Source organism: Lathamus discolor, chromosome 16, assembly GCF_037157495.1.
Source record: "Lathamus discolor isolate bLatDis1 chromosome 16, bLatDis1.hap1, whole genome shotgun sequence".
In the NCBI taxonomy this organism is placed as follows: domain Eukaryota; kingdom Metazoa; phylum Chordata; class Aves; order Psittaciformes; family Psittacidae; genus Lathamus; species Lathamus discolor.
In genome coordinates, this window is record NC_088899.1 from 4,368,990 (window position 1) to 4,393,256 (window position 24,267).

The following is a 24,267-nucleotide window of genomic DNA, read 5'->3' on the forward strand; positions in this document are numbered from 1 at the left end:
AAGAGGAGAATATATCAACCAGATTTGCATGGGACGATGTTCAGTCAGTCAGAACCCTGAATCAGAGACTCATGATTTTCTGAACTCTTTTAAAGCCCAAACTAATAAGCAGGCGACATATAACTGTAAAGACTACGAGTAACTCTAAGTGTCTGAAGTAGGATTATACAGTCAAAACTGATGAGTCAGAAAATTCAAAAAGCTACTCTGCATGTCCCTACCTTTTTCTTTAATTCCACACTGATGGCATTGGCTTCTTTCAGATAGACTGCATTTCCCCACAGCTGGTCCCTCAGTGAAGTAAACTGGTGAAATTTCCACTTCCTAAAAGCCCACTGTGCAAGTTCATACTCATGTCGTGTCCAGGGCACTAGGAAGAGCAAAGAAACAGAGAAATAAAGCACTGTGACTTCTCTAAGCCACCACAGTCAGCAGTACTGCTGCTGACTGCATCATCAAGTTCTCAACACCTTTTCTGGAAGAGAAGAACAGGAAAAAAAACCCTGCATCTTTATTATTCAGTGAGGAAAAATTGGACTCAAACTTCCTCACCTCTAGCAGTGGAGATATAATGATCAAGGAAGGAGATTTGAAACAGAGTAAAGATAAATTCTACTCCTATTATTTTCAATTAGTTGCCAAATGCTGAAACAGTGGAATGAAAGCAAGTATTATGGGAACAATAAACTCGAACTACCGTCAGAAATGGAGTTATACAGACATGTCACAAAATGAATTCCAAGAATTCCTACCAAAGAGCAAAAAAGAAACTTCAAAATCAAAACCAGGAAACAAAGGCAACAGTATTATTTTGGTTTAAGACATCTGAACTTTGTTAGTGCCAAGAAGAGATTGAGTCCTTCAAATCCAAGACTACCAAATGAAAGCTTGTAGTTAAAGTCATCTCATTTGTGCATCTATGGAATTTGGGGATGTATTACCTACTACTGATGTGGAATTCATTCTGTGAATAGGTATTTTACATCTTTATGCTGTGAAGATCACAGATGAAGAAACTATGAAGTTCTTCACAGCTTTCCAAAGCAAGTTTTCTAACTATTGCAAAGATATTGTAGCAACTGTTCCTTTAGGCTTGGCTATATCCAAATTACTTTTAGCTTCAAACTCACCTTCTTCCTCCTCTTCCTCCTCCTCTGTTGTTTCAGCTGCCAAGGATCTCGTCTCTACCTGCTTCTGTAGGGCTTGCAGCTTACTCTCATAGTCCTGTGGGGAGAGAGGAGATACCGTGTAGGAGGACAGACAAAAGCAAGGAGAACAGTTAAGAGAGACTAACACCTCAGATGGAACGACAGAGACAGAGAAAAAATGCATGAAGACATTTCCATTAAAGCTCAGAGATCACATACCAACACCTACTGTTTTAGAGTAATCTGTCCTTGAAAAGAGAGAAGACAGAGGCCAATACAATTAACACAGCAGTGTTGTTTAAAATCATCAGATAAACATGCTCATAGTATCTGTAAGAGGCAAAGGTTTAGGATTTATGCTTTCCTAAAGACTGGGAAAAGGGGATTTTTGGGGGGAACCTGCTTGCTGCTTTCAGGGAGGTAGAAAAAAGGCAGAAATAGAGAAAAGTACAGAAATAAATGTAAAAGGGAAGGATTATTCACCTTCATTTTCTCAAACAGGAGAATTAACAGCACCACTGATTTGCCTTTTGATACAAAAAAAGTCATTTCAGTTGGGGGGAAGACGTTTTCAATTAGGTTTTCCTGTTGGAATGCAAGCAGCATTCTCACATGTGTGTTTAATACATCAGAAGATGAAAACAAATACCACCACCCTGGCAAGTGGGCAGAGCAGTTTGTGCAGAGGTTTCCCCACACGGAGCACTTCAACAATACCTTCCGGTGTAAGAGCATTTTCTTCTCATTCAATTCTGCCTTGAAATAAATGCTACTAAGACCTAATGACCTTATTATTATTTGGTGGTCAAACAAATACACATTCAGGATATTTACAACAGATCTTGGTCTCAGAGCATACCTCAGTGCTGTATTTTACTGTTTGAAGATAATCCTTTGGCATTTATTACATCAACTAAAGTGGCTTCTCAAGATTTTTACACAAGAGTTACAACTTATTAAGGAGAATTCTTGAAGCCACTCATCTTGCGCTCCAACCTTCTCTTTTCCACAGATCCAATTCCTAAAATTCCTCTCCAATGCACTGTTTGCAGTAATGCATTCCTAAGTCTAACAGCTACAGAAGGAAAGCTTTACATTTTCCTTCCATCTTGTTTAAGCACCCCACCTGAACAGCTCCCTTACTTGTTTCTATACAGTACAGCACTTAACACTGCCATAATGTGATTGATTGCATCAAATTTAACCCATGTTCAGTCAGAAAGACCTCTAGCCAGCATTTGGAAATGAGATAAACTTGAAGTGTGTTCCTGTAGTTTCTATTCCCTGGAGTTAGCATTAAAAAATGGTAAACGTGCTCTTCAAAAGTAGAGTCTTTTCAATACCATGAGTTTAACACCCATAACGTTCAGGAAGAGAAAACTCAACTATTAAAGATGTACGGCCTTTGTAGGAGGGCTGCATTGTAATTTTTCTTATTTCCTCTTGAAAGTTTGCTCCTTCTGCATCTGTGTCTGCTCCATTCACTCCAAGGTGGCTACATACTTACAGTGTAGGGAAACCTTAGCCCAGCGGCAAAAGAACTACAAGCAAAACATACATCCTTCTTTTGATATTCTTTCTGAAACTCTTAATGATTAACAAAAACAAGCCCTATTCTAGACTTGATGAAGAGTTTCAGACTTATCTACAGTTCTGAAACACCCCGAGTACTCCTCTCACAAATTCATTCACATAAAGGCATGCTTCCAGGTCTTTTCTTCCCCAGTCCTTGTAGATAATGTTCTTACATTTGAAACCAAGGTAAAACAGGTCAGATGTGAAGTGACAGAAATAAGCTTCTCTTACTTGCAAGGAAGGGCAAAATAACTTGTTTTCCTGTAGTGTGAAGTGGATAATCTGAGGATGCCATTTTGAGCTGCTAGATTATAGAAAGGACGAAACAAAAAGCTCTTCAGGTAGTGTTTAAATACAATCTTTGATCAGATTCTTTTGGAGAAACTGAAAAGCTGCAGAGGGAACGGTCAAAAATCTGGGGCATTCCACTGTGAAAATTCTACTTCCAGCACAAAAAACCCAGGCACATCAAATTCATTCAAAGACCTGCTTCTTGTCTTCTCTGTTTTCAGACCTGTGAGCCATTAAGTGCATCTTCTGTACATTTTAACACCTAGATAAAGCCTAATAGAAGCAGCTGCTTTTTAATGGCTTCACACTAACAAAAATTACTTTTAAAACTAAGAATTGAAGTACTTTTTTTTCCCCATAATGAAAAAAAAAAAACAGGTACCATTTCCCTAAGCAGCAACCCAGGGCTGAGATTGCCTCGTGGCACTTGAAACTATGGCAGTATTTACAAGCAACTGGTGTTGAGTAACAGATGAAGGATGAATTTCAGGTTGGCTCACACAGAAGGTGCACTGACTGCACTGTAACAGGGGTTGGTTTGCTCCACTGTGAGACGGGCAGCTCTCCAGGTAAACATTTCCAGATCTAAATAGCAATCATACACACATAACTTAGTGTGTATTACATACATACTATGTACGTACTATGTAAAGGTGCCTCAACTGCTAGAAAAGATAAAAATACAACTAGAAGCTGCCCTCAATTCCCTCGATTCGAACTCAATTGTTGTACAGCTTCAGACTGATTGAAACCATTAGCTCCATGAATGTGGACAAAGGGAAGGCAAAGTTTATTTTGCCCATGGGCACAGAAATATCTAAAGCCACAACAATCAGATTTTCATGAAAACAGAAAAAAAAAAAAATAATCAGACACTCAGACTAGGGCCAAGATTTTTAAGACCAGACTGGACCAGCTTCTGAAGCAGAACACTGTGCCATAACTTTGATTCTTTGGATCTAGGTGATGTCCACAATGGTACTGCAGTGCGTGTGGCTCCCTCCTGTATTTGAGGTATGCATAAAAGTCTGTTTCTTTTGTCTTCAGCAGACAGAGAGCAGCCAGCTCTGTATTCTTTGCCAGAACTTAGAATTTTAATTTAAATGAGTTTTGTGACAGTGGACATAAATCTGTGTAGGCTGCTTTTCACACACAGCAGCAGAAAGATCAGGGTGGACGGACTTACAAGAGTCAAACTGAGGAACAATTAGAGAAACCTCTTTAACTCTGCCCGAACAACACCAACCCCAAGACAGGAAATAAAATTAGGAGAAGTCTGCAATCAAATTTCATTTCCATTTCACTGAGACAAGTCTGACACTTACAAGAGTATTTCATAGTTTATTGAAAGAGCACTTGTTACAATACAAACCAGTTCTGCTTTTCACAAGGCAGATGCTTGCTCTTAAAGACAATCCACAACTTGTTTTTTTCTTAAACAATGGACAGATCTGAAAATCCCATTTAATTCAAAGGCAGCTCACTGCTTTCTTTATAGTACAAATAGGTACACAGCATAGATTTCTCATGTGGCAGCTCCTGAAGTGGTTCAATGGGAAGTATCCAAGTCAGATTTCAACATATAAAGGATAAAGAACAAATTTCAACATATAAAGGATAAAGGACAAACAGTGAGGGAGATATAGAAACTATGCTTAATGCACTGATAAAAATAGCATCCTCTAATTCAACAGATCCCTAAATTTAGATTCCTTGAGAAAGGCTGTTGTAGTGAATCAGAGGAGCGTTAGTGACATGCACTTCCCCCAGCCCCAAATCCATGTGTCCCTAGGGAGTCCTAAAGGATATTTCAGCAATCATCACTAAGGCACAGGTGGATATGAGCCAGCTGTCAAAGCACACAGCACATCAGCACTTAGCAATGGCAATGAAGATTACTAAACCAACACTCCCACCACGGATACCACATCTGCATTAACCTGAAAGCCCTTCCACACTGCCTTCTATGAAGAAGCTGTATTACTGTTCATTAGCTTCATTAATACAGAGTTTGGAGTGAGAGGTGTGTGTGTTTCTGAATAGTGCAAGAGATGCACAAGTTTGTATTGCTTCCCTTATCAGATAAGGCACTACACTGTAATTAACATTCCATTCGTAGAGCAGGCAATTATTGTTATAGACCATTCTTTTGTTTTTCAAGTTTCATTTCTGTAATATCCTCCTAAAAGCCAGGTAAAAAAGCTGCTTCCTCTGAGCAGACTGGACCCCATTTTGACATTGACTATCCTTTTCTGTCAAATCATAAAAGATCAGAATAAGCAGGGTTGTTCTAGTGCTGCACTAAAGCAGTGGGGCAAGAGAGACTGATGCAACCTATGGCTCATCATCATTGCCACCACCACCTAGGCATTTCTTCTCAGAGTTCTGAGCTGAAGTTGGCAAAATCTTTTTAGTGTCTAGCATTAAAATATCAAGCAGCAGGAGTTTTTAATCTCATGTCAGTACACACAGTTGATGGACTTCAAAGTTACTCTATGCTCAATCACATGGTGATTTCACATAGGCAGCCACGATCCTCAGCAAAAATGGGACATGATAAAACCAGTTTCATCTTCTCTCAGGACCTACCCATGCAGGCTTACTCCATTTGGCTCACATATTCCTACAGAATTGGGAGGATTTTCCCCAGCACACATTAAGAGAGTCCAAGCCTTTTTGAGGATATGAAAGAACTCGTTACTCTTGACATGCACAAAACCAAAGTGCAATGTACTACTAAAACTGGATTCTAAAAGAAAGGCAACAGCAAAATAGTACTTGAAGCCCAAAACTCACTTTGCAATTCTGACTCAAGCTCAAAGAAAGTATTGCTCATCTACAAGGCTTCTTTAAGAATCAAGACATTTTTGGATATGATGCTTTATTTCCTTTGTTCAAGTAGGCCACAGCATGAGACAAATGCAAGTTACAAAGCTGGATTTGGACACAAAGTTAAACCTGCCATAAAATAATTCCCAAGTGATGTTCTTTTAGGACAGTTAGAGAACCGACTTTGTATCTCCTACCTCAGAGGGCCAGTATCATATCAGTAACACATGTGCAGAGACTTAAGAGTTGACACTCGATTAATAGATACATACATGGTGCGTGGCTGCTATGTAATGTGTTGCAACCAGCACCTACAAGCGTGCACAGGTGAGGAGGGGGCAAAAAAGGAGGACAGGAAACAAAAACAAGATGGAAAGTAAGCTCAAGGCACTTCCTACTCATCTACAGCTATACTGAAACACACAGAACTAACAGTTACCAGTAGGGCTTATATTTCATCAAAAAAATAAGCAACCTCAAGTAAATTAAAGATTATTTGTGCAAACCAGCACAAACAGACTGAAAAATGGACCTACCTTACCAGATCTAGGATAGTAGCCAATTTTGGTTTAAAAAACATATTCAAGTCAAATTTAAAACCAAAATAAGTCCTCAAAGCTTTAGATGGGCTTATACTTAAGTCCACAGATTTTCAGAAGTAAGCACAATTTTGTCTTGTACTTAAAGAAACTCAGAAAGAATAAAGTGTGTAGTTAAAATTGGGACTCTCCAGTGGAGATAAAAGTCCAAGCTCATAAATCCTATTCCTTAATCAACAGTTTTCCTCTAATTCATTTGAAACAATCTGAAGTACGGATTGCAAGCATTTGTTTTATGGGAAATCACCTGCAAGTACAGACCCTCTTCAGATCAAAATAGATATTAAACATTTTAACTTGCATTTTGAGTGTGGGGAGAAGGAAAATGAATCCTATTTTCTCGTCAAAGTCACCTTCTCCTTTATTAAACAAGTCTTGAACCAGCGGTTTAATCCAAGACCAGAGGCACTAACATGAGGTATCACATTAAGGTGAAGCAGTTCAATTCTCCTATCTTGGAGGAGAATTCAGCCAATTCAAAAGTAGTGATCTATAAATCTTCATAACTATTTCAAGAACATCCCCAGGCTTATGCCTTAGAAAGCTGAAAACATAAACCAGAAAGAATCAGCATTCTGAGGCTTCTTCCTGCATCAGAGTGTTGTAAAATCGTTTCTATCCGCAATCTCCGTATAATAATTAAAAACTATGATATTTAGAGATACAAAGGGAATTAGAAAAAGCTTATTTCCAAAGTATTGCTTCAGCAATATATATATATTCTGACATAAAATTCCATTCAGGCAGGTTTAACTGTCACAGCAATTTAATACCAATAATCATGAACTTAAGCAGAAGAAGGAAAAAAAAAAGACATCTACTCAGGGAGTAGGACTGTTGTGACCCAATAGCTCTTCTCAACTTCTCTCTAAAACAAAGCCACTTATCGTGTCAGCCGACAACTTTTGGTTTATAGGTTATTATTACCATTAAGAATTGGAGTTAAGAGTGGAAAATATTGTTCTGAAGAGCCAAGATCAATTTAAAACCAGATGGTCAGTTTCCTTATTGCTAAGAAAAAGGTCACAAGGAACATTCAATGCTATAAACTAAATTCCTCTTTTGATTGTCTACGTAAAACACAGGAGGAAGGCAGCACTTTGTAAGTTCCAGACAATATTTTCAGCATTAGAAAAATACTCCAAGACACACACAAAAAACCCTGGTAAATGAGCTAGCAGGGAAGTTCTCCCCTCCACATCCCTCCCCCTCCAAGTCTTCTAGTCTAGGCAAAAAAGGTTTTAATTTTTCAGGATGTTCTTCCAATCAGTGTTGTTTAAACCTCAACAAGTCACATGCAAACTGAACGGGCTGAAGGGCCAGTACCTTGTGTTTGTGTGTCAAGTTCTACCTGGCCAAACAACACCCAAAGCAAGACATAAGCAAAGCCAATCCTGGCTGTTTCTCAATGATAACCCAGAACGGCCCCTGCTTCCCTCCTCCCCCAGCCTACTCTTGGCCAACTAATCATACTGTGGTTTCTCTGCCCGCTTTGAGGTTGGGTGCTGAGAACTGGCGCCTCATCCGTGGGGGCGTCACAAACTGGTTATAGTGGTTAGGCCGGTCAGTCTGTTTTGGGTGGGAGCCGGCTGTGCTGCCTTCCGCACCGCCTCCATTGCTGTGGTTGCAGTAAGGCTGGCGGTGCTGGTGGATGTGCCGTTTCTGCTGGAAAGTCTGCAGGTCTGGGTTCTGCTGCCCGCTGTACGAGTGCAGGGATTCCGAGGAGCCCGAGCTCTGGCGCCGCAAGCCTTTCTGAGAGCCATTATTGAGAGAATTGCTTCTCCAGCGCAACTGAGGTGATGGCTGCTGCTGGCTGCTAGGCTGTGGCTGAGTGGTTAACTGCTGCCTGTTAATTTGGATGTTATCTTGGTTCCTCTGGGGGCCATAAAGATTCCACAGCTGCTGAGGGTCTTTAGGAGCAGCTTTGCCTTCCTTCTCTTTGTTTTCCTCTTTGCTCTTATCATCTTCTTTTGGGATTCGAACCTCAATAACTTCATCCTCTGTGATAATTATATGGGTGCCTGGGCTCCATGAGTTCCTATGTTTGGGATTGCTTTTGAAAGGAAACCGGGGCTTGCGATTTTCAGGTGGGATAAATCGGTGAGGCATGTTTTGTCGACGGAGCTGTTTTGCTATTTCCTGCTGCTGCAGGTTTTTAAAGCGGATCTGTTCTTGCCTCATCCAACGTAATCGTCCACGTCTGAAAGCTGGATCACCTGCCATTAACTGGGAAACACGCTCCTCTTTGGCAAGCTCATCATTCTCGCTTCTTTTTAAGTCATCCGTGGGCTTCTTATCCACATCCACCACACTGGCAGAGTTCGGAGACTTAGCATTAGCTATGGTTGACTGAGCTTTCTCTGGAGACCCTATCAGAGGTAGAACCTTCTCCATTTTTAGCATCTTATTTCTAAGGACTTTTATCTCTTCATCCTTCATGTTGTTTTGCTTCTTCACTTCTTGCAAAATATCTTCCAATTTGTCTATATGCACCTTAAGGTCATCCACATCAGTTATGCCTTTACCATTGGCCATTATGTCTTCAATCTTCTCATCTCCGACTCCTACTGTATCCCAGACATCACGAGCAACAGCTCGCCACGATTCACGCTCATTTGGATCTTTTTTCCCATACATGGCACAGAGCTCTTTCATTTTAACAATGGCCAGAGCCTCAATCTCCTGCCTAGTGTGCCTGAAGTCATTGAGCGCTACCTCATAGCAAATCTCTTTCACAGCCTGAATCTTTAAGTCTGAGATGGTAACCCATTTGGAGTCTTTGCTAAGGCGTCGACGTTGGGGTATCTGGTACATTTTAATAGGCTCTCGTTTCTTCCCACTGCTGGGGAGGCCACACTTTTTTACAATGGTTTGGAGCTTGCTGGGGGGCAGCTTCTCTCTCAGGGAAGTGATCAGTCTCCAACTCTCCTCACACGATCTCTTGTCCGAATCATCCCCACTATCAGAGTCTGCATCCTTTGGAAAAACAAAAATCAAGAAGTGGCCCCAAAATAACCAAAATTAAAATTGTAAGAAAATGGAAAAGCTAAACAAGAAGTAGCAGGCAAAGAAAACTAAATCAAAAATCAAAATAGAACAAGTGATAAGGAACTGCCTGAAGACTGAGTGTTAGGACATTAAAATGTATCTTCAAGAGTCATGGACTGTCAAAATTGGAGCTCTTCACTAAATTAACATTATATTTTAAAGTCTCATCATCTCAAAATACCAGACAATCTGAACTCTTCCCTCCCAATCCCTTACAAAAATCTTTAAATAAATCAACTAAAACCAAGTTCCTAATGAAAAAAATATTGAAAACCAAGTGTAAACTGCACTTCACACATGCTATAAAGACATGCAAGTCCCCGCCACACACATTTGCCTTGGTGCCTGCTGTTGCTTCTTTCAGCAAATCCTCCCCAGGTAGGTGAACACAACAGCCATCATAGAAGATGTCATGAGCAGCCAGAGTAAGTCGGGTTAACACTGGTTAGTAACGTTGCACGTGGTTGCAGGGATGCTCAAGTTTAGAATCCACTTCACTACAATAGCAGCCAGAGAAGTGTTAGACGATAAGAAAAAATGAAACAGAAGCAGCCGAAAGGTTCAATGTTAAAAGGACTGTGAGTGCCACTATGACAGGTGAAGACAGCGGCTCATACTCCAAGACTTGCTACAAGCTAAAAGGATATCCAGAATCAGAGTTTCAGAGGTGGGTTGTGGTTTGCTTTTTGGGGTTGGTTTTTTCCCCCTTTTGTCACCTTGTTGCTTAGTTTAAAGCAAAGCCAACATAAACAGTCTTGTCTGTCCGAGGAATGTTTCAGAAGAATGAAGCAGTAATGACTTATGGGTTTTATATGTTGTTTTAATACAAATTCTCTATGTGATATCCTTGATTTGTCCTCTTCTCAAACCCTAGAGCCTGGAGCTTCCACACACTTGCTACGAATTATGCATGTTTTGCTTCTTCATTACAAGTTTTCCACCTTTTGCTAAATGATTTTTAATAAGCAGTGCTTCAGGTTTCCACATGCTAGGAATGCTTGTTCAAGTTTACTGCCACCAGAAGTTAAGGATATCCATTACTGCAACCAGGAATTAAAATCAGCCTACTTTTCTTTAAAGGATTATTAAGACATCTCTTTAATAAGCAAGAAGTCCTACATATTATTGTGATCCAAACATCTTCAATAAAACACAGCATTTGGTCTTTAATAAACCTCTATCTAACATCCCTATTTTTTCACATAGTAATAAAACATAAGAAATCAGGAATAATAACAGCCAGTTACTCTAAACCCGAAGGAAACCCAAGTCACTGACTCAGAACCACAGGTTCCTAAACTTAAAGACCACAAAGAATGGGGAATACAATATAATTTGTTTTGGGAATGATGAGAGAGAATAGAAGAAATACTGCTCTGTTCTATGGGTAACAAGCCTAAGATTCACATTATTTGAGCCTCTTGTGACTTAATGTATTTTTAATATTTCAGAATAGCATTAGAGTATCAACTTCTAGTTTAGGTCAAAATAGAAACAAAACACTGATTTAGAAACAGAACATAAACTCTTTGTGAGTTTACAGCTGACAGAATTTGTGGCCTAAGGAAACAGCAGTTAACATACTGCCTATTGCAGTGGAAACAAAAGATGCCCTGGAGGAAGACACTGTACAATGTGCACGTTCATGGTTACATCCAGAAAGGCAAAACATGAACTACTAAACATTAAGTCACAAGTTCCACAGGATTATTCTTATAAGTTACAAAAATACCATATTACTACTTATGGGTAAAGCATGCCTTGTGTATAAAAAGCTGATTAAGAGACACTCTGTGGTCATTGCCCTATGTGCACTCAGCGGTTAAGCAGACCAATACTGGTATATACCCACATTCTAATATCAAGTGGTCACAGGCATTATGACCAAGAAAACCAGGAAGATAATTTTAGCACTATTAAACACATTGTCACATTCCATTTGTAAAATGGAGAATGATTATTTCCCTAGTAATACTGGTTGGAAAATTGGTTGGAATCTCAGCACAAACCCAAAACAATCTGGTAAACAGGATTAGCCAGCTTCTTATATCCAAGATTATAGTCCAAGAAAAATATCTCTATTTCAATATCAGTCTTACATAGCAGTAAATTAGAGAACCTGCTATTGCAGCTGGATATCACAGCAATGTAAATACTTTTAAGGTACACAAGCTGAATGCATTCCCAGATTTCCCAATCATTATTCAATGACTGTTGCATGAATGCACTAATCCTGTCCATTCCAGACTCTGCATATGGTGACACAGAAATGATGAGATGTGTCAAGAAGTTGTGCTGTCATCTGAAATATTCTTAAGCACTATGATAAGAAGCATACTGCCTAACAGACCAACGATCTCATTTAATATGATCCCTTACAACTAGGTATGGTGTCCTTCAGGAACTACATGGATAATGCATGTAGGATAGTCTTCCACCTTTGTCCACTAATTGAATCAGCCAGAACAAAACCAGCTTAAAGAAACCAGCAACTTTATTACAGTATTAAACAACCCACTATCTAAAGAACTTTCCCTTAATCTTAGGCATATGGCGAAAAAAATTCCCTTCACAACACTTACATGAACACAGCCTTATTTGCAGCAGGCCCCCAGACAGCCAATTCTCACATCTTTAATTCACACAATAGCTTAGCTTATGCCTGTCAGCTAAAATTTAAGGGAGGGAATTCCATTACTCCCATTCTCCTTTACACACTGAACTGATTTTTGCCTTACTACTTTCAGCTATGCCAATTTTAACTATAAAAATGCAGAGATGAAATGTTACATTAGTCACATCTTGACTTCCTTCCTGAACTAAGCGTTGCTTCGGTTCAAACTCTGCCACCACTCCTCTCCATCCAAGAAACTAGCACCTTGCAATGAAATAATTGGAGATGCAGAAGTCTTTAAGTGTATAATATAAGCTTTAAAATAAGAATTTATGTAGCTTCTGCCTGTGGAAGCCACAGTACTGTAACTCCATTCTGTTCTGGGAAGAAGGGGAAGAGCTTTACAGTTTAAAACCCAGCATGCATTTAACCCACAGTTTTCAGTGGTCTCAAACTAATACTACAAGCAAATGAATACTGATTTTGAGATTTTTATGAGAATTCAGGCACAACTACATTTGCATTCTGGCTAAAAGACAACCCAATGCAGTTAAAGCAGAATCAGGAGACTCAGAGTTCTTAAGGATATCTAGGTTACATTCCTGGGCTTGGTTTTAAAATTCACAGGGTGCTTGAGGACTGCCTGAATTTCTACTTGTAATGCACTTCAGAAGACACTTGTTGTGAGAAGACTGAAGTCTTCCTATGTCAGACTGAATTTATCAGACTTTCTATTGAAGAAATAGGTGGAATGGTGGAATTGCCATTGTTCTGAGTGAGTTAACATTCCCTTAGCTCCTTAGTCATAACCCCACCATCGGCATGTGTACCATTGAGACCCTTAAAAGGAACTCCATGCAGGGGAGGGAGAAGGGTTAAAACATGCACAATGCAGCAACATTTTCAGACATCATTCAAAAAAATAAACCTAGTGTATCCATGTTCTCGGAATCTCTTTGATAGCACAAAATTAGTATGTTCTGGTGATCCAAGACAAAAATAAAGGCAAACATCCCAAGAAGTAGCTGTTTAGACTACTATAAAGGTACTTGAAAAAACGCAAGAGCATAGAAATGCCCTTCTTTCAGGTTAAGTTGCAAGAAATCCAACCTGTCTCAACAAGAGACTCTCCATTGTCAATTACAATCTCTGAATTAAGGTGAAGGAGCTCATTCACACTGATAATTCACTGTAGACACAAAGTATTTGAAAGCAAAGAGAGAACTGCATTGTGCAGACAACCCAAGCAGGTTTCCTAAACTTTCAGCTAAGCAAGGACAGGAATTACTGTTTGCCAAAGGTATAGGTAATCTGAAGTAAGGACACATACCAGCCTTTGCTGCTCCAGCAAGAGATCAGCTTCCTCCTTCTCTTTCTTATACAATATCTCCATTTCTTGTAATCTGGAAATGAACAAAAGAATAGAAGTAGTCAAGAGGTCATTATCTTCATGCTAGAGTGCTCTATATGCACAACCCGCTCAATTACAGTTATAAGAGCAAAAGTCACTCCACTTAAAAGGAATTGTCACTTGTCTATTATAGCATTATAGAAGTGAAACTTCCTTTGATTGCAGTTCAGTCCTTCACCAAAAGCTCTATAGGGACAGTAGCAAGTGCTTACCTGTGGTTTTTAAAGGAGCTACAGCACTGAAACACTGAACTGAAACAGGGAAGCTTTCTTAACTTTCACAACAGGGAGCAGAAATCCTATGTGGCAGAACCTGGCTTTAGGGTCTATATAGACACCACCCAAATAACCTACATCTGCCTCCTTGTTTCAGGTAGAACTTTGAGTTATTTGTTACCTTTTCTCCATTTCCTGCTTCATGTCAATGCCCTGCTTCTCCAGAAGCTCCCTCTGAGCAAATGTCCAGTCAACTGGCTCCGAGGGAGTCTCAGCTGATGGTGTTTTCTCTCTTTCTGCTCGTGCTTGCTCTGGATGGTTGAATCTGAAGACATGATTTTTACCCATGATGATACGATTGCCTAAATATAGGAACAGAAATTAACTCACTCAGGTAAGGATTCCAAAACTATTGAAAAATATTACTGAATGATTCATCCCATTTATCCTTAGGAATGACAGCATTGCCCTATAAGGATTTCTGTGTACATTGAAGTTAAGTAGGTGACAAGAAAAAAAACAGAATGCCTGGTTTGTACAGAACAAGCCACTGCTGATAAGCAGTGCTCAGAAAGTTCACCACCCTCATGGGTCTGATCTGATATCCCAGCAGAGTTCATAAAAAATTAAAGGATGAACTTGGAGACTGACCAACAGTTGCAATAAATAAACCATATCATGAAATTCCATCTCCCTCTTCCAGTGACAGAGCCAAAAACATGGACAAAAGCCACTTCAGCAGAATATTCAGCTTGGAAAAGCCAAACTTCAAACACTAGAATGCACGGTGCCTGCTTTTCTTTAAGATGGGATTAATGTATCCTAATCAGTGGGATTTATGGAAGGATTTTATAGCTTTTATACTAATGTCAAAAGAGCTAAAGAAATCTAACATTAAGTCTTTCAGTGAAATCCTGGAGATACCACGTGCACAAAGCCTAAGACATGTGTGTCCTTAAAGCCAGTAGAATGTCTCTACTCCTCCAGAGAACATATTAATGTAGTTAATTTTAAAAAGGCACCCTAGTAAATAGACCTCCAAAGCAGCCATAATTGCCGTTATTAATATATTACTAAAATGCAGGCTCTTAAAGATGCCAGAGACCATGTCTATATTCTAGTAACTCAATTACACATACATGCTTTGTTTGAAGAGAAAGTAATTACACTAAATGATAAACTCATGGTATTCAATATGAGCCATATGCAGGCAAAGAACAGCAAAAACTGTTCTTCCTTCAATTGTGCAGAGTTGTGCTGCAGTCAGTACACTCAGCTCCATAAAAATACTAACTTACAACTCGGTGCAAATAACCCAGAGGTGGGTTTTTGTTTGTTTTCTGTTTTTTTACAGTAATAAAATGGGAGAGGGACACAAAGCATCATAGCTTGAAAAAGACAAGTTAAAATCCATAATATAGGGAAATCCCTCCTCTACAATTCCTCCCCCACATGTACTTCTAAAGGAATGTAGAAGACTGAGTGGGAAATCTAATGAGAGCAAAGAGAAGCTGTTGTACTGCACAGGGTCATATCTGAGCTTTGCCAGGGAACTGGGAATTTTCCATCAGCAACTGGCAGTCTGTCTGCTCTGTCTCACTGAGACTGCCAAGGGCAATAGGCTTGGGCAAGAATGTATTTGAATAATATCAGGGTAAGCAGAAGGACAAGCAGGATGCTGCATGGCAATGCATGTTTAAATACACATACAGCTAGAGTGCAGCAAAGAAGGAAAGAAAATTAACTGTGTGCCAAGAAAAGAATGGTACCAACTTTGGTTAAAAGCTACAATCCAAAAAGGCAACACTGCTATCTTTTAACAGCACCCAGCATTCTCTATATGTGATGTAAACGTCATGTATGCACAATTCTGAGATGGAGAGTCTACAAAAGAAGGTATTCTAACATTTCTTACCTGAGCGCAACTGCACAGGCTGCACAACCCTCTTGCCATTAACATAGGTTTCTGATCGTTCACAGGGCTCCAAAGTAACAATAACTATGGAGAAAAGAACATTGACAAATGAGACTTCGGAGAACACTGTATAGAAACAAAGTGTGTGAACCCTAAAGGCCTCTCATTTCCTGCCCATCTTCCTGCTAATATCAAAGCAAGATACAGGTGAATCACTTCTTGATGCCATGCTGGCTAAAAATGAAACAAAGCTCCATGAGAAAATCAGTATTACTGTCATCTCCACATATTGCAGTTGGAAATTATCTTTTTCTGTTTGAATTTCCATGATTATAGTTAACCAAGATCAGAAGTTAACTCTTACACTGACTGGAACCTGCAATTTGAAGCTATTATCACTTAATTTTCTTACCCTAAGAAAACAGTGAGTTAAAACTGTTTACTTCAAATAAGAGAAACTTTCAAATGTCAGTATTCCCTGGCCAACTATCAAGTGAGGAGTGAAAGATTCAGCAATATTTTGCTAGGAGAAGTAGTATTTTACCTTCACCATTGTTGTTCCTCTCACTTCGGAAGACACAGTGCTCTTCTTTGATATGAGCCCCACTCAATACAATGTCTTGCCTTCGCTCAGCATCAGCTTGGCCAACCCTGGGTACAACAGAAGATATTTCCAGAGCAAATCAGGCACTTTCGAAAACTCTGTAGGACAATGCAGCCCAGAAATATCCAGGAAAAACATCAAAACTATTATCACTATCCTTCAAATTTATAGGTTTTAACTAACACTTGACTGCATTGCAGAGAACCTACCTGATTTTCCATGAACTGGAGGATAACAGGTTGACAAAAGGTAAGTTTCTTCTATCTTAAAAGATGTAATTTATAAAGATAATTGAAATATTAAACACCTCTGGATTAAATATATTTCCTTCCCTTTTGTGCATCCCCTTCTCCCTTTAGCAATGAAATGCAAAGGGGAAAAAGAAGCATCAGGAACTTCCAGTGGTGGGTTTCAGTTGGCACACAGTGATCACACCTTCCAATCATCACCATCTGCACTTTAACAAAGGAGCAAAAGTGGCTCAGGAGACATTTGCTAAATAATCTGACGCCACAAGCAGTTTCCAGGAAACAAGATGTTTGCTGTATCCCTGGAGTACAAAGATTTATGCCCATTGCTCAAATATCTGAGCAATTCTAGATATGGACAAATTAATTTTACATCTTAATGTTTATGAACAACTTGCTCTACTTATTACGTACATATTTCTAATGTCAGCTAGATAGGCCCAAAACTTAAAATGATTTCTTAAGCCTTAAGACATTATATTCAGCATTCTGTGGTGAATTCTCTGAAAGTTCCATGTTCTTTTCAGTAGATCCAGTGCATATTAAGTAGTACCACACACCAGCACCTGTTTGTGTATTCTTCTCCATTTGGTCCCCAGGAATATACAAACTATGCAATCAAACATGGCCTAGTGCTCCAAAGATAACAAAAATCACCTCCTCTTCTTCCAGATGTCTCGACAAGAAGTTTTGGAATAAAATCTGTTTTAAATTCCAAGTCTGGCAATTAAATTTAATCTCACATATGTGAATGCAGAATACATTACTTGTGCAGAGGCACAGATAAGTTTATTTAAATAACAAAGTGATCACTCATCCATATTGCAGCTGCCTTTATCAAGTATTATGGTTTTCAATCCTCCATCCATCAAAATCTCAAAGGCATTTTCAGTAAGTTTTATTACTTTTGGTTTCCTAGATCTTAGAAGGGATACCAAGCTTTCGTTTACTGCCCAGGTGTAGTAATGAATTCCTCATAAAGTGACCGCATGCATTACTTTCAAGTTGAGTTTGTGCTTTAAAAGTAAAGTTGTAAAGAGCATTTCTGTACTTTTTCTACCTACAGCAATCTCATGCTTTGTTTGTACCTGCAAGTCAAATAGCTCAAGGTACAATTATCATTTAAACTCCTGGTGTCTTCAGCATGGGGATCTAAGGAAGCAAAGAAGCAGAGTTCAGAGTGTATTAGCACCAATCCTCACCTAGTAATGCCATCTTTGATGTAGTAAAGCAGACATTCAGACATGAGGGGATCTTCGTTAAGGTTTACAAGATGAGGAGTCTGAAAGAATGAAAAGAAAAAGTTAATTAAGAACTAAGGACCTACTTTAGGGCTTATTCCCACAGCTGTGGAGGACAGGTATTAATCCAGCGGTTTTGCTAGAAATAGTGAGGTTATTCCATAGCACATTTTTTTCAAACATAACCTCCTGTAGTACTAAAGAGCATCACAATGCATCAGCAAAAATATAGCTCAGATTGCTTAGTTATCTGAAATATGTATCTACAGAGGGAATAAAGGCATCAGCTGTAAAATAAGATTTCTTGCAAAGTCTCTGTAAACTTTGGCAGTGGAAACCAAAGAGCAGAAAAGGTTGTTTCAGTAAAACTTTGATGTGGAATCAGCTCCAGCTTTTCTTGGGCAATACACATCATGTGCTCATTTGGAAAAGTCTGTTAACATCAAAAGAAAATCTAAAACTACCAACATTCTCGGATACAAACAGCTAAGAAGCTCTTCACCTAAGTTCTTCTACATTTAAATCCACTACAGTTACTAAACCAACCTTCTTTGGAGAAAAAACCCCATTGGAATCAGCAAACAAATCACAAGGCCTTGGTGTGAAAATCTAGCCAGTGAGATGGCAGTAAGCACAAGCACAAAAGAAAAGGCAAAAATGGTTAATCAGAATCAAAGAAAGACGGCAAGAGATAAAACTGTTAATAATCCACTTGGTTTTTGTTACCCTCAAATAGAATAAATTTAGGAAAAGGAAATAAATTTGGCTAAGAATCCATAGGAACATTGCTTCCACCATTTTATTCTAGCTGCAAAACGTTTACTTGAGAAATGTTAACAGCACTCAGTTTACAGCAGTTCAAAAATTACTGGATGCTCGCAATGAAATTTGGCTATGAATGAAGTCTGTCAATTGCCCAGTGGCATAAAGACAAACAGGGAAAAAACAAGACAACTTTTTCACCCCTAAAAATACAGGGGACACCTAAACCACAGCTGAAGATGTCCCATGTTGTCATCAATATTCACTGCATTCAAATCAACATTTGGAGACATATAAAGCTCTTAAGAGAAAACAGGAGAGAAACGAAATCCCAGACACAGTCAGCTGCTCTAACGCCACTTTGAGTTGTACCATTAGGGCACTTTGAAAGTAATGCTGTACCCTATCCATACATGTTTTAGCATCTGAGTTCATTTACTTCATTAAATCAAAGTCTGAATGGGTCTTTTACAGGCAACAGAGAGCTCTGTAAGAAATTAAGCTCAACAACTTGAAAAATGATGCCAGCAAAACTGGCTATTCATTCATTCTGAGATCTAGTATTCATCCACAGACAGTTATGTCTTCAGCTTTCTCCTGTACAGCATTCTTCAAGCATGAGCTGAGCCTTCTCTGCTCTCATCTCTGAGTACAGCACAAGCAATTACATTTCCATGATCCATTTCAAGAAGTTTCCTGCCAGCAACAGCAAATCTGGTAGATACAGTGATGATTGCACAATGTGATACCTTTTCATTTGTGATGTGAGCAAAATTTACCTTAAGGAGTTCAATTTACAGCTTGGCTGGTAAAAACAGTGCTGTCCTAGCAGCATATGATTAGACAGATAATGGTACCTCAGAAGTGCAAGTCTTTATACAAAAACCGTCAAATTTGCTATCTACATCTCCTAAGTTTTCACAATAGCAGCCACAGTTACTAAAAAAGAGAACTAATGAAAGTGAAGGGCAAGGACAGCAAGGAACAGCAGCAGAGACGACTAGGTCGGGAGTTTTACTTCTCCTAATGGGTAAATACTATCTATTACCAAAGCAGCTACTTAATCCAGATGGCATTTATACACAAACCTGATCAGCTGAAAATGCACCAAAAGAGTCATCAAAAAGAGATGAGGGCCTCTGAGGGAAAATCTAAAAGGAGATGAGGATCCAGAACATGTGAGAAAGAAATGTAAAGAAGCCTCAACGAATTAGTGTCTTTACAAACCTTAGGCAGTTCTGGAGTAGACACCAAAAGGAAATCGGACATAACCTACTCCAGACATAACAGTCTAACACTACTTCGAGTGAAGGATTAAATGTTTTAACCAACTCTGTTGTCCTGTATTTCTGTGCAGTACCTCTAGGTAGGTCCCTGTTTAACCTTAGATAAAGCTTGTTACACGCTTGCACATGCAAGTTTCAGGCTACAAAAGGATTAATAAACAAATTCAAGGAAGAGCACCTAGACAAGACTTCAGACTTCTCTGGATTATCTCAGAGAAGGACAGAGTACATGAAAGTCACAGCTACTACAGAAAATGGCAACAACAGTGCAATAGGCAGCATTCTGAGTTGTTACCAAAGCACAGATTTTCTAACGGAAGGTACAAAAAGTTCAACCATTTTTTATATCAGTGTGATATCAAAATCCCATGAACTTTCCATGCTGCTCCTATTCCATCAATGTCTTAAGACTAGCATATGCTTCCCTACCTTAATGACTAATTAAAGCTACCACAGGCAATTCTTTCTGCAGCTCCCTAAAAGCATTAAGTACTATGTTGCATCACTTGCATGAGGAAGTGTCCAACTTCATTATTATGGGTAAAATAATCCTTAAGATATAGAGTGTTTTGAGAGATTCTAACACTAAAGTTCTTTCCACAAAGATATTTTAAAATGAACTTGCTCCTAAGGGTCGAAACCTCACTTATGTGCTTCTGTATCTTACATGAATACACATCTTTGTGTGAGTGGTAATCCCTCATCACCCTCTCCTTCCAGGTTGTTCAGCCTTTCAGGGACATGGTGCAATAGTTATCAATTTTCTCTACCTTTTTAGGAGAAAAGACTCCCAGTGTTCCTCCATCTTCCCGAATGGCAACTCCCATTTCTGCCAACAATGCCTCCCTGAGAAAGAAAAGAAAGGTATTTATCATATTTTAGGCTTCTTAAACAAAATAAGTACTATAGAAAGCCACATTAGACCTTCAACCAGCCTATCCAGTGACCACAGAGCAAGAACTGTCACCACCTCATAACACAATAGGGCAAGTTTCTAAACTTTAGCCCTAGAACTTACAGGCCTTCAGAAGAGCAACAGCAAAAATGTTGGAGGTTTAACAGCATTTTAGTGCAATAATATATGACAAGATAAGTGCAATTTTTGGAATGTAAGAGAACGTTGAAAGGGAGATGGAAGAAACCCAGACTCCATGCTGCTTCACGGCAAAAGCCAAGGTACCAATAGCCAGTGCTACCTGATTTACAGCAGTAAACACACTTTAGGGAATGTAGGAAAAATACATGGCTCTCAGCATTGCCCCTACTGTCAGCAGAATTATCACTAAGCACTATTCTGCTGTTCTCCTGCTTCTGAACAGAATAACATTCTCCATTTTCCACACTTCTCTGTCTTCTAGAGACCATCCACATCTACAGCACTTCCGATGCCTGACCTTTCCATCCTAATGGCCTCGGTTTTCCTCAGCTTCTCTTCCCATGTTTCGTTCAGCTCTGCAATGATCTTCTCAGATTCCTGTGTGAAAATCCCAGAAGGCTCATTACAATTCCTCTCAAAGTTCTTTCCAAAATACACAAAGCAGTTAAAGTTTGTGCTTAGTTCTAGACCTCAGATTTATTCCGGATATCAAAGTTACTCTCGGTACTTCAAAACCCTAAATTGTCTCCTTTTTAAAAGGGTAAACAGATTTCAAAGCAAGCAGAGATGAAAAGACAACTTCCTACCTAACCACAGTCAGATTTTGATTTCAACCACCCCATTTTTTCCTTTTCCCCCACCTTTTTTTTTTTATATTCTCTCCCCCCCCCCCCCTTTTTTTTAATTTAAATCTGATTTACAGACATCATTCAGTAACTGGATGCCAAAGCACTGTAGAGACCACACTGTTATTTCCATGGCAACAGCGGCTTTCCAGTCGGAAAGGGAAATGCTGTGTGTGTCCCAGCCCATTCCAATCCCTGTGGCAGCGTTTCATGGACAAGACATGAGAATGAAGCAGAGATTCAACACGGCCAGCTCTCCCCACTCATCCACCCATGGAGATTGGGGGGGAGCTTTCATAAAAATCAAGAAATACTTCACTGTAATGCACTTTTGATGCGGTTCAATTCTATGCAGAACTGGGACAAGGCTGCTATTGTCTAGGTACAGCATGCTATTCTGTGTGCTTCACATTTTAATCTGTGGGGGCTGGGTGAACACAACAGTGGCAGGATTATTCTTCCTTGTTCCTTTCAACTTGGGGGTAATTTGGTTTTCTGAAAGCTGAGTGCATTTGCTAGGCAGACTTTGTCCACACTGGTGCTGACCAGGCCTCCTGAAGTCTATACTTATGATCACATTTTCCATAATTACCACAGCATCAGAGGACTTGTAAACACAAATCAAGACTTTCATTTATAATTTACTTGTAGCTCCAGACTACAATTAAACTTAAGTAATTCTAACAAGAAAGGTTGTACATGAACCCAGCTTCTAGCCCATCACTGTTAAGTGCCCTTTTAAAGGTACAAGTGGGTTTCAGACAGCTTCCTACAGGAACAGTAGCATACTCAATGTATTTATGAAGGAAAGTTCCCCAAGTTCACTGCTATTTAGCCTTGGACAAGGTGTAACAGGTTAAAACTTAAACAGGCGAAGTTTAGATTGGATATAAGGAAGAAATTCTTTACTGTAACGGTGGTGAGGCACTGGAATGGGTTGCCCAAGGAAGCTGTGAATGCTCCATCCCTGATGGTGTTTAAGGCCAGGCTGGATAGAGCCTTGGGTGATATGGTTTAGTGTGAGGTGTCCCTGCCCATGGCAGGGGGGTTGGAACCGAATGATCTTAAGGTTCTTTCCAACCCAAACCATTCTATGATTCTGTGATCTACAGCAATACCCACCTTCAAACGTTCAATTGCTTCTTCTCCTCCAGGTGTCGACATGATTCTTTCCTGTATACTGGACACAGATGTTACGCCCACCTGACTACTGAGAGAGCAGGAGGATGGAGATGCAGTGAGAGACCCCATGGAGGCTGTGGAAAAATTGCCAGGACGTTGATTCTCGGAGGCTAGCAAGTATCTATGTTTATTGTTCTGAAAATCTTTCAAATCTGGGAGAAAGACACACAGACAGAGGGAAGGCAGGAAGATGGGGAAAAGGAAAATAGGAAGAAGGAAGGAAGAGGAAAAAGGAAAGGGAGGAAACACCAGTGTAAGAGGAAAGCATTTAAGCAGCAACAAGTTTTGTAATTTTTAGATGGCAGTTCTGAAACAAATCTTTTAATATTAGTATCCATAATATATGGGTAACTCAGTTCAGACCCTGAGGACTACCAGTAAGGACTTCATCATAAACCATTTTGATCAAGCTTGGAAAAAAGTAATTTACATACTTGTCAAAAACCAAACCATCCTATTCCCAACTAAACACTAAACCGAGCACCACAGAGCTCAGACCAGAAGCAGGTTCAGGGATATTCTCAACTCAGCAAAACATTCACTTCTGGACTCCTTTAATCTAAAGTCATGACTAAGTAAATGTTTGTCACAGGAGTGGTTCTGCTGCTGAACCACCCAGACCACAAAGAGCTACCCCTCCTTAAGTTCTCACAGAGGAGTATGTAAATCACCTTCAGTCCATGACGGGTAGAACAGAACACAAGTCCATAACAACATCATTATGTTACCTCTTAACCCTCCTTATCTGAAAAATGGAAAGCTAAGACACCTGATCAGTGAAATATCTGATAAGGTTCTCATACTTCAGAAGGTGCTTTAAAGCTTTTTGGCCTTAGTTGATATGAGGGAGGCCTTAAAAATCCCCCAAATTTAGTAAGGCAGCTTTTGTAGCCTGAAAACCTGGAGGTCTGAAAGATGCCTCCTTGGAAGACTGAAAACAAGGAAAAGGTGAATGACTGATTTAAGAACAAGTATCCAAAGGCAACTTATTTTAATCAAACTTGGTTTCTCAGCTATGTCTGTAAACCATATCCTCAGAATAACCACACACCCCCAAAAACACCTTCTAACTTGGAAATACCAGACAACTAAACAGCTCAGCTTTAACAATTTTGATAGTTCTAAATGCTATTAAAAAATCCTTTAAAATAATTATCCTTAGGAAACAAACAGCTCAAATCAGACCTTGCAAGTTATAAACAAGGGCTTCACACTTACAAAAATAAGATGCTTGCCCTGACATTGCATAGATTTCCATGTCCTCCTACATCTCCTCTACTCTTCCCCTGAACAATTCTGCTATTGTCAGCCTTATGCCCTAGTTCACTCCACATTCAACCTGCTGTTTCAGCCTCATAAAACATGACTGCAACAAGTCAGTTTGAAAACCACCATCTGCAAATACAGGAAGCAGGGGTGGGAGTTTACCAGAAGAAAAGCAGGTTAAGGAAAGGGAATGCCATCGGGATGAGGAAAGCAGGCATGACAGAGCAGGGAGGATGAAGTCTCGAGAGGCCAACAGACACATGCATCCCTGAAGATAAAGGAAGTGGCACTTGCAAAAGCTTTCAGTTGCT

At 39.6% G+C, this 24,267-nt stretch overlaps 1 protein-coding gene across 6 annotated transcripts in view; it reads right to left on the minus strand.

Annotated features, from left to right (window-relative positions):
* Positions 1–24,267, minus strand: part of KIF1B (kinesin family member 1B) — a 93,589-nt gene that overhangs the window by 33,614 nt on the left and 35,708 nt on the right. For 3 of the 6 annotated variants that reach the window (XM_065696515.1, XM_065696513.1, XM_065696512.1), the window contains 10 exons: positions 22,631–22,764; positions 21,181–21,260; positions 20,557–20,632; positions 17,700–17,779; positions 16,190–16,296; positions 15,646–15,729; positions 13,912–14,092; positions 13,435–13,507; positions 1,131–1,224; positions 222–370 (listed from right to left, as the gene is read on the minus strand). In XM_065696515.1, coding sequence (XP_065552587.1) covers positions 222–370; positions 1,131–1,224; positions 13,435–13,507; positions 13,912–14,092; positions 15,646–15,729; positions 16,190–16,296; positions 17,700–17,779; positions 20,557–20,632; positions 21,181–21,260; positions 22,631–22,764 — 1,058 coding nt within the window. Of the gene's footprint in view, positions 1–221; positions 371–1,130; positions 1,225–4,335; positions 9,419–13,434; positions 13,508–13,911; positions 14,093–15,645; positions 15,730–16,189; positions 16,297–17,699; positions 17,780–20,556; positions 20,633–21,180; positions 21,261–22,630; positions 22,843–24,267 lie in introns of those variants that run through there. The other 3 variants (XM_065696514.1, XM_065696511.1, XM_065696517.1) reach the window with 2 other exon arrangements.